This window comes from Phalaenopsis equestris, unplaced genomic scaffold (genome assembly GCF_001263595.1).
Source record: "Phalaenopsis equestris unplaced genomic scaffold, ASM126359v1 Scaffold000609, whole genome shotgun sequence".
NCBI classification, from domain to species: Eukaryota; Viridiplantae; Streptophyta; class Magnoliopsida; order Asparagales; family Orchidaceae; genus Phalaenopsis; species Phalaenopsis equestris.
This window is the reverse complement of record NW_018165049.1, coordinates 844,269-855,772: the sequence shown is the minus strand read 5'-3', so window position 1 is coordinate 855,772 and position 11,504 is coordinate 844,269. Positions and strand designations below refer to the sequence as shown.

General features: G+C 34.9%; 1 protein-coding gene across 1 annotated transcript in view; it reads right to left on the bottom strand.

Moving 5' to 3' along the window:
• The window catches only part of LOC110029879 (phosphatidylserine decarboxylase proenzyme 3-like), a 127,154-nt gene that overhangs the window by 62,660 nt on the left and 52,990 nt on the right, over positions 1-11,504 (bottom strand). The window contains exons 8-11 of the mRNA XM_020732364.1: positions 10,315-10,398; positions 10,151-10,242; positions 7,595-7,750; positions 7,337-7,421 (exon numbers count right to left, since the gene is read on the bottom strand). Of these exons, the coding sequence (XP_020588023.1) occupies positions 7,337-7,421; positions 7,595-7,750; positions 10,151-10,242; positions 10,315-10,398 (417 nt within the window). The remainder of the gene's footprint in view (positions 1-7,336; positions 7,422-7,594; positions 7,751-10,150; positions 10,243-10,314; positions 10,399-11,504) is intronic.

Here is an 11,504-nt window from a genome sequence, read left to right as displayed (position 1 = left end):
GGATCACCAACACAAAATATAATACCTGTTTGTGATTTCAATATGTGTTTCACATATGTGATGGCTGGATGGGAAGGTAGCGCACACGATAGTCGCGTTTTCAAGTTTGCAACTAGCAACATTAAATATGGTTTCCCTTATCCACCACCAGGTACGGCAACCGTGTTGCGCTTTCGTCAAATTTTATTACTTCAAATTTTCTTAATTTAAAAAAAAAAACTTTGCTCAGGTAAGTACTACTTAGTGGACGTCGGGTATCCTTTGCAAAAGGGCTATTTGAAGCCATATCCAGATACAAAATATCATATACCTAATTTCGAGAGATCTAGCGGGGTTGCACGAGGAAAGAAAGAAATTTTTAATAAAAGACATTCATCCTTGCGTGGTGTGATCGAGAGATCGTTCGGTGTTTGGAAGAAGAAATGAGTAATTCTACGTGATATGCCAACTTATCCTTTTCCAAAACAAGTCCAGATTGTAGTGGCAACAATGGCACTACACAACTTCATACGACGACATCATTCTCGGACAGATGCAGAGTTTTCTGTTATAAAAGAGGATTCAATGGAAATACCACCTGAGGCATTTGAATACCACGTTGGACGTTCTATCCCACAAATCGATATTGATTCACCTGAGTCACACATGTTTGAGAGCGCAAATAGCAAATGACATAAGTAATTCCTTTACATCTATATATTTAACACCTAAACTTTTTGGAAGTGGGTCATAGGGATTTTTTGTTGTTGTGATGTTAAAGATTTGAGTGTTATTCATCTAAATATTATAGATTGGGTGTTCGATCTGTAAATGCAGGAGAATAATGTGGTATGTTTGTAAATGCCCGTATTTCTTATACTCATTGGGTCAATTGCGTGGTGAAGTGAGCCTTCTAGACATTATCTGGGGCTCTCTTTTCCTTCATAGAATTGTCAAACCTTGTTCTGTCAACTACTTTCTTAATGTATTTGTTTTCCTTATTATCTGGGGAATAATTGTATACTGTCGGCTCTATTTGGTTACTTGAAGCTTGGTTTTGGATTTATGTCGGCTCTATTTGGTAGTGGTTTGAATTCAGATTATTGGTGTAAATTTGTTGGTGCATGCTTCCATAGCTCTTTTAAAACTCACATAAATATCAGCTTATACTATTGGTTTCCTAATGTTCGTTTCCTGTTTTATTGGACGTGGGAACATATTTATGAAATAATTTTAATGTATCTTTTTATAATAATTTCTCAGCATCTAAAATATCTTAAAGATGAGATGCTGATGGATTATTTTGTTGCATCTTTGTTAGTTGATGCAACAAAGCTTGGTAATCTTTATATGGTTGCTTTATAAACCTTGGTTAGATGAGAGATCTAATATTCTTTGGTCTTTCCTCTCAGTTCATAAAGCTTGGTTTCATGATACCTTGTATACTGATGTTATTAATGGAGTTCTATTTTACTTATCTGGTCTCCTTATGAAAGGAGAGGGTGAAAGTTATCCCATGTCTGTGATCTTACTTAGCTGGTAATCAGTAGTTGATGCTTGCAACAATTTTTGCTGCAGCCATGCACTTCAAAAGGAAAGGTTCACATTTATGCCATGGTTGTAATCTTATCGCTTTGGTATGTACATTGAAGCCATGCTTCTTATATTACTCCATTAGCTGGTACTTCAGCTGTAGTTTTGGGAAATGTATGTTTGCAAATCTTATATAGTTTCAGCTTTGGATGAACTTTGAGAAGCTGGGAGTATATGCAATCTATATGTAGCTTGGATGGCCCCATGCTATGTATGTAGCTTGGATGGCAACCACTACTATGTTATGACCCATTTGGTGGGGATGAATTTAGGGTATGTTGGATTTTTATGGTTGGGAAGCTGTAATCAATTTTTATATGTAAACCACCTTACCTATGCATAAAATGGTGGTATTTCTTTTGTTATATGACAGCTATGGGTGTGTCACGACAAGTGCTAGTTTTGTCGTACAGGTGTCTATCTTGTGACACTTGGACGTTTCTTATGTAGGAGATGACAAGATAGTGAAATGCGAAAAAAATTTTCATTCGTCATGATGTGGCTTTACATGTTAAACTCAATATTGTCATATTTTTCCTTGTAATTTTAACATGTTATTTCTTCTTTTTTTTTGGTCTTTCTATAATCCATATTAGAGTTTCATAAATGTGTTATGAACTTTCATATATATCACTATGTTTTTTTGATATAATCACAACTTTTTTGAGTTATATAAATATTATTAAACTTTTTTTTCGTTTTCATTTTTAGACATTTGAGAAAATAACATTCTGCTACACAGATTATTCATTCAACTCAAAAAATTTACAAATAAGCTGTTTACAAAACGCACTAACCAAACAGCTAAACTGCTTATTCAGAACAGGGGCAAAAGGGTCAATTTTTCACAATCAGCTGTTTTCCAGACGCGTTAACCAAACAGCCAGACAACTTATCCGGATCAGCTGGTCATCATCAGATTATCAGGATAAGTTGCTTATCAGCAGAAGCTGGATAAGCTGCAGCTGCCCCAAACAGACCCTAAACAAAAGACCAGAGATATCTAAAGCATTCACACCTTTTAATACTTTGATCACCAATAGTAACAACTCTATCACTAGAGCTACTACTACTAAAATTACAATCCATGTATTTAGTTTTAGTTCTACTCAAACGAAGGCCTTTAGACTCCAAAGTAGACCTTCATAATTCAAGTTTTCCTGAGTTTTTTTCTCTAGTCTTATCCACAAGAAGGAAATCATCAGTGAAAAGCGATACACCAAGGTACATCCTGCAAATATCCAGCAAGAGCATCCATAACTAAAGCAAAAAGATATAGGAGCAAAAAGATATAAAAAAGATATAGGCTTAAAGTCAATCCCTAATGTAATCCAACTGAAATAGGAAAATATTTGGTCAATCCTCCTTCTGTTTGAACACAAAGAAAAACTCCAGTATACATATCTTTAATGACTTGAATATAAGTCTTATCAGCACCTTTCTTCACTAGAACTCTCCAAAGGGTGTCTCTTCGAAACTTATCGTAAGCTTTCTCTAAATCAATAAAAATCATATGTAAATCCTCCTTATTCTTTCTATACTTCTCCATCAAACCTCTTAATAAATGTATAGCATCCATAGTAAACCGTTCGGCATAAATCCAAACTGATTATGGGAAATCTTTGTAAAATGTCCTAACCTATGTTCAATTACCCTATCTCATAATTTTAAAGTATGACACAACAACTTAATTCCTCTAGAATTTGCACACTCTTGTGCAGCCTCTTTATTCTTACAAATGGGGACCAAAATACTCTGCCTTCACTCCTCATGCATCTTTTTAATATTTAAAATAATATTAAACAGTTTAGTAAGCCAAGAAACTCCCAAATCTCCTAAATATTTCCACACTTCAATTGCGAAATCATCAGGTCCCACAGACTTTCTACCCTTTATTTTTTTTAAATCTTCCTCAACTCTTTTTTACTAATATGGCAGTAAAAATGAAACATTTTATTATTATTAATAATATTAAGATCATTAAGGTCGATCGTATTTTCAGAAACTTCATCGAAAAGTTTATCAAAATAATTCAACGACCTATGTTAAATATATTTTTCTAACAAAAAAACTTTTTGATTTTTCTATGATACTTGATTTAAATCTTCATTTTTCTTTACTTTTTGTTTGGCTAGTTTATACAAATATTTTTACACTCCTTAGTTTCTAATATATTGTAAAGATCATTAAAAGATGAATTTTTAGCATCACATATTGTTTCTCTAAAAGCCATTTTATATTTTTTCTAGTTCTTTACACGTTTATATTTAAACCAATTTTTATAACATCTTAAATTTTATCTTTACTTACAAATTATCATTTCACCACTAACTATTTTTATTTATAGAAATTTTTCCTTTTGATTATCTAAGTACATCGTTTGTCAATTGTTTAATAATATTTGCTACTTTACTCACAAAGATCATGAACATCCCAAATCTTGAAATCTTAAAGTTTACTAATAAAAATAATTTTATTTGTCTTTCTTGAAATCTTAAAGTTTACTAATAAAAATAATTTTATTTGTCTTTCTTGAAATCTTAAAGTTTACTAATAAAAATAATTTTATTTATCTTTTAAAACTTTTCATTTCAAAATCCAGAACTAATAATCGAAGCTAAGTACTTAAATTATCACTTGAAATGACATTACAATTTTTACATTCTCTACGATCTCTTTTTCTCATAAGAAAATAATCAATTTGTTTTTTTTACAAATTCCATTCTTATAAGTAATAGTGAGTTCATCTCTTTCCTTGAATATAGTATTAACAATAACAAAAACATTCGTTAAAACGAAATCTAAAATGACTCTAAATTCTTCATTAATCGCTCCAAAACCGTAGCCACCATGAATATTTATAAAATCATCTATCATTCTACCTCTATGTTCATTTAAATCTCCTCGAATAAAAATTCTTCCCTCAAAAGGTAACATTTGCATTAAGTTTTCTAGGTCATTACAGAATTTTTCTTTAAAATCTATATCTAAAACTACTTGAAGAGCATAAGCACTTATAATATTAAAAATCTTAGTATCAACAATAATCTTAAGGATTATAATTCCATCTCCAATTCTATTAGTTTTTACAGCATTATCTTTCAAACTCTTATCTATGATTGCACCTACACCATTTCTAATGCGACTCTTACCTAAATACCAAAGTTTAAAACCTAAATTATCAATCTCCGTTACATTTTCTCTAATATATTTAGTTTCTTGATACAAAAGTTATTTATCTTTCTATAGATCATAATATCAACTAATTCTATTAATTTACCTGTGAAAGTACCAATATTCCAAGATCCTATACTAATACTAATTTCATGGACTAACTTTTTTACCCGCATCCGTTTGTAATGGGAACACTTGATTATTTGAAATTACACCCGGGCGTCGGTGTAGTGACTCTTGCACACTTTTCACTGTTAGGTCATACAATATGTCGCTTCCAAGGGACACCCTAACATTTACACAATAATTAAAATGATTTATGTCATGATTTTACGACAAATTTTATGTTGGTTGTCAAATAAGTAACACAACCCTCCACTTTTCACATCCGGGCCTTGAAACTCGACAATGATAATATCAAACATCTGCAAAGCTTTCTTTTAATTTTAAAATACAAAAGAATAGAAGTTTTCAAAAAATAATGCAAGGATTATTTGGTATTTTTAATAACTCTGCTAAATATAATTAAAATTTTAAATTAAATTTGAGAGTGTGCAACGGTAAAGAGATGATATCTTGAATTTGTCATTATAAGTGTTACAAGACTTCTGAATAAATTTGTCACTCTATCGCACAAGGAATTTGTCAAAATAAAGCATTTATATTTGAGAAAGTTATAGTACAGAAAGTGAAGTAAAAAAGTCAAAAGCAACGTGAAAGGCAGCTAACAAGGAATGCAAGCACATATGAGCGATCAACAGGCAAGCAACCGAGCGCAAAGAGAGGTCATAACAGGCGCATAGTTGAGCATGAGCAAACACACAAGCAATAATGGTTAGCGAGCCAAAGCATCAAACACTGCAGATATGAGCAAGTATTGTAGCTACAAGTGAGCATTTTGTGGTAACAAGTTGGGAACCGTAGAAGGGTGAAAATGGTGGGGTCAAGGGCAAGAGCTCATAGAGAAAGAAGCTTTTTTGTGCTATATATCACTGAATGAATACAGGTGCTTATATATATAGGCAAATAGGAAGAGCAAATAACATGATAATTAGAAGGAGAACATATTGAATAAAGTAGATAAAGTACATTAATTAAATCAGCTATCCACTATGGCAAGTTGGAAACTTTCTTACAATCACATTTCTATTCCCCAATCCAGACAAAAGACATCAGTAGTAACAAGCAACAATGGAGAAGATTGGGAATTAGTATAAACCTGAACCAAATAAAACTTGGATCCAACTTCTTCAATTTGAATCTCCAAATTAGTTCAATAATTTGATATTTTGCAACAAAACATTATGATTGTACTATAGCAGAAAATACATATGCAATTCTCCTAAGAATATGATAAGTTAAAACACCAAACAGTAGATACAGAAAGTGACGCGGGAGCTTCCCCCCGATCGCGGTACTGTAGCTGCTACAATAATTGCGGTCCAACCTTTCTCCACCATTTTTTTTTCCTTTTCCCTCCTAATATTTCTTTCATTTTCTATTAATACCCTTATTATAAATCCTTATCTATTATATTATTCATTTTTATTAAATTTCCTAACTGCAAACATTATCTAATATAAGTCCCAATTCCTCTTATATAGAAGCTGTTTTTTACTTAGGAAAGGAGGTTTTGATGATTGTTGGTTTCAGTTACTGCTCTTGAGGCGTGGCGGCGAGAAAATGCTCCGGCTGTAACTCGTCCGAGGTGGTGGCCATCTCCAAGGGTTTGGATGGTGCTCCGGCTACAACTCGACCCCGACGAGACATTTTATCTTTCCGAAACTCTCTGGTCCTCTTCCTACTGCTAGCTGCCTCGTCTTAGCACCTGCCAGCTTGCTGCCCTCGCTGCCGAACTCCCTCCAGCTCTTGCAGAACCTGCCATAAGCCCTCCCAACGCATCCAGACTTAACCGCAACCCTTTCAGGCCTTCCCCCATCCTCTTGTAGCGGCCTCCAGCTCTTCCCAACGTTGCAACAGCCCGTCCCAAGCAGCCCAACAGCTGTCGCAGCCCCTCCATCAGATCTCTCTGCTACAGTAAATCTTATTGGAGTTTGTGTTGTGTCTTTATGTTTGTGTTATTGTTTTGTTGTCGTTATTTCATGTTGTCAAGTGCCGTGTCTGTAATCCTTTCAATTTCAACAATAGTATTTGTCTTTCGTTGTGATTTGGGTTTCCTCCATTATCAAAAAGGTCTGGGAAATGGACTAAAAATAATTTAATGACACAGCAAAACACTAGCGTGGTAATAAATAGTGTGTACACAGAAATTGTTCATACAATTGTTTGACAGATATGGAACATTGATATCACACAGACATCTAAAACTCTTAGGAAAATAAGCTTACATTAAAGCAGAATTTTCAGCCTATAAGCACTACTGTAGAATAAGAGAAACATCAAATGATAGGCCACCATATAAACTACCTCAAATTTCAGGAGTTCAAATTGAAGTTTTAGAACAATTAACAGTGCCATAAAGTCAGTCAATGATGTGTTAAGGTTTATACTAGATTTATACCAGGCAACTCAATGTTATGTATTTCTATTAATAATGGGATGACAACTTATGGACAGAAAAAAACATTACCAAAATATGTGAGGCACTAGATCCAGATTTCAGACCAACACCATAGGACGAGTAATGAGCCCATTCACTTAGTTTAAACATCCACCTACAGGAGTAAAAGGTCAAAAAAAAGAGGTAATGTTTTATTTCACGTTTAGTACATTGCTCTAAACATCCGGAAAACACACAGAGAGCCGTCTCCAAAAGATCTGTTACGCATTAAAATAATCTGATATTCATGATGAAAGTATCCAACGCCATAAGAAAATGAAACCCCACCCATAAGAAGCCTGCGTATCTGTCAGAAAGCCCCCAGTCATGATCTGATTTCCAGTTCCCTCATCAAAGCATAAAGTCAAGTGAATGATATCATTCATTCTATCATATTTTCCAAGAGCTTCGCCACATACAGGGCAATTGCTGATTAGTGAGTCTCTGCAGTAGAATATGACTATAAATCAGTCCTGCAAACAAATTATAAAGACCATCACAAAATACTATAGAAAAATCTGGAAGTCACACGCACACCAAGAGAGTTCCAAAGCCAATCTCAAGACAGAGAAACACCGTAGCATAGTTTCACAAGCTATTTAGTGTTACTCTTTCTTTTTTTGGTTTTGAAAATATTCCAAGACTTGAACACCCTTGAAAAAGGCACCACTTTGCAGGACACAACTTTTGCCACCAACCATATATTAAAATGAGATAATTCTAACTTCTTATTCATTCTCCCTGTCAATAATTTCCTCCTGATAAGTTTGTCCCTTAACATATTTCAATCTTATGCTTTGGCTATACGATAATTACTTCATATATCTATCTATATATATATTGAAAGCCCAATGGCTAATATATTAAATAAGAAGTAAGGTACAGATAGATTTTGTGGGAGATCCCAAAAAAGGCCACACAAAAACCACCATATCAAATAGTTTCAAAAAAGAGAAAATACAGCCAATACATAATAAATCTAAAAAAATAAAAACTAAAAAAGTGTCAAAATAGGAGTATCGGGTAGCTGGAGAGCGACTCAATGTTGCATTGTCTCTGACTCTAGTTTTAGGGAAGGAGCCAGCTAAAAAATCGAGCATATGAGTGTCATTGCCAGTAGTAACTAATGTATCATCCAATAGATTCCTTAGCTCGAGTCGCCTTTCGTTCTTCTTCTTCCTTCTCGTGTAGACATGTCATTCCTCATACGAGGATTGACTTACCTGATCAACAGAATGGTCTGAAGTGTGCAAAATATGTGTATGTTGTTGAACATTAAAGGCAACTACTTGTTGTACCAGCTGATCTTCTTTCGGGTCAAAAGAACACTCTTGTGTGTCTTGGCATGTAAGTGGGACTTCTTCAATAACGGTAAGTGGTATCAGCACATTTGGATCTGTATCTGTAGTAAGGTGTTCTTCATCTGGAACTGCGATGTTGGAAAGAGGATTGGATTGCACCTTCTAAGAAATGATGGTAGATGGCTGATCTTTAGCGATATTCGGTCTTAGATGAGGATGCAAGAGATAGCAAATATTAGAACTGTGGCCAAACATATTACAATATGAGCAATAAGAAGGATGTGGTTCTATTTCAACCTTTTGTCAATCCCCGTTGTGAATAGTGTCAATTCATATCTCATCCGGAGTTGGTTGAGTGATATCTCTCTCAACTAATACACAAGTCACAGAAGGTCTGGTGACAGCAAGCGTAGGACTATCCACCTTGCTAAAGAGTAGAGGATTTTCATGTTGAACAGATGTAATTTTAACCCCGAAAACTTTATCCAAACTGGAATGATAGGGAACTCCGCTTTTGGAGCAAAACCGACAGTACACTTCAGAATTTTCATAAAATAATTGTCGATTTTGATAGCTTTTCGAGAGAAAATGCGAGTGTAATCGGTATCGTGAGATAACTGAATAAGTATATGTTGACCGTCAAGTAGGACAATGTACTAACTGCCAAATAGTTCCATAGCATCAAACTTCTTCTTAATGATCTCCAGTTCTGGGTGACTATAAGAAAATTTCCCCACAAGGGCAAAACGCCAAGAGGACGCAAGAGTACCGGTTTCCTCCTCAGTGAGAATTAGTGCAGGCTTCCCATCTTTTTCAAGCTTTTTAATAAAAGTGTGATCACCTCTTTCAAGAGCCTCATGGAACGATTGCGGAACATTGCAGGAGTTACCGATAGCAAAACCAGGCTCTGAACCTGGAGGATGGGCATGAGCAGAAATGGGCAAGTCGTCGGCAAGGGCATTTGCATAGAAACGGAGCATCGAGGTCATCTTCCGTACAAGATGGCAGGGTCAGGAGAGAAACACTTTGGCGGGCCGCAAAGAAAGGAGCAAACCGGGCGTTGTCGGGCAAGGAGACAGCCGCGATGTCGCGGCTACAGGAGACGAGACAGTTGCGATGCCGTCGGCTAAGGGAGACGACTGCAAGAGAAAGCACCGTCGTCAATGGAATCAGGCGACGACGGCAGTAGCGATCATTGTCGACAATGAAGACGACTTGGAGCGCTCGACTTCAACAGGAGAGACAGGGAGCTGCAGCTGCGTGGACGTCGTCGTGGGAGACGCCGAAGAGAAGCGATTAAGCCGATAGAATCACCGTTCCGTCGTCTCTGCTAAGGCAGATATATATATTATATATATATATATATATAGATGGATGTGCTAATAATTTGTAAAAAACAATGCAATTCCTTAGTTGAATTTTTATCCAGATTTTCCAATATTTGCCATGTCAGATCCATGTTTGAGAGAATATCAGCAATGAAGATGATCATCCATTTTTCAAAGAAACCAATCAAAGAAGTCAATAAATATTAGAACATTACTCCTCTTGTTCAACAGCCAGAAGAGTTGCCAATTCATCCATATCCACAACACCATCTCCATTATTGTCTGCCAACTTGAATAGCTCTTCTTTCTAAAACACATAATGATCATAAGATGAGGCATAATAAAGGCATTTTATGTACGTAATAAGAACTGCCCAAACCTTGGATGCCGCTACTTGATTGCCGAATACTTTGACTAAGGTGCTAAACTCATCATACGTAAGCTTTCCATCTTCATTGTAGTCCTGCTTTCATTAATCACATGACATATTAAGTGATGTCTATTAACAGGGTTCATTTCACAAGAAAATCGTCTCATCATAACAAAAAAAAACAAGATAAATGTGAAAAGAAAAGTATGCTACAGTGAATAAGTTGACATTCTAGGAAACTCGGAATGTAATGAAAATGAATAGTAGATAGATATTGATGAAACAAATAGAAACTTTCTGAGATTCTATGGATATCTCTTTGCAAATAATTTACTTTGGTTTTTATTTAAATATTTGAGTATTTTTTCTAACTGGCCAGGCATGTTCAGTTTTCAATCAGTTTTTCAGTTATCATGTTTTCCTCCTCTTTGTTAGTTTGTTGCAAAGGTTTTGATAAAGGTTAAGGATGCTGAAATTTCCATTTGTAAAAGGTAATTGACAGTAACTGAATTATAAGCTGTTAGGTGGAGGGAAATGAAAGAAAATGAGTTCAAAAAGAAAACACGCTTGCTAACTTAGGATTTGAAGTTTAACTTTTGTAATCACATTCTCCAACTACCTATTACACAATTACGTTCTTTGATATCATCAAACAATTGACAAACCTGATATATATAGAAAATAGTAGAAGTTGGAAGGAGGAGATGGTGGAACTGATGAATGAGCACCTCAAAGGAAGGGAGGAACGAAGTAGAAAGAATTAAAAGAGACCTTTACGGCTAAGAGGAAGAGGAACGAATTCCCAAAAAGGGAAGCCAGAAGGAAACCTTTCTTTAGTTCATCACAAGCTCTCATTTACTAAATTACCAGCTACATATACTTGAAAAAAAAGGAAAAACACTAAATTAATCCAAACCTTCAACATAGTAATAATTAATATAAATATAAACAAAGGCTAACATGAAAAACTCATAACCAAAAACTAAAAGAGTTGCATTACATCAATTTCATTGTTCTACAATGAATTCTACACTGAAAGGTTGAAACTTTGTCAGAGGAAGACCTACACAGGAATGTTGAAACTTTGCAAGAAAGAACTAAACATATTCAATTATACAGCAAATCATAAAATCCATCCTAAATTCAGTGAAAGAAGTGCAAATGAGAATTGTACCCCACGAAGAATGAGGCTAAGCGAA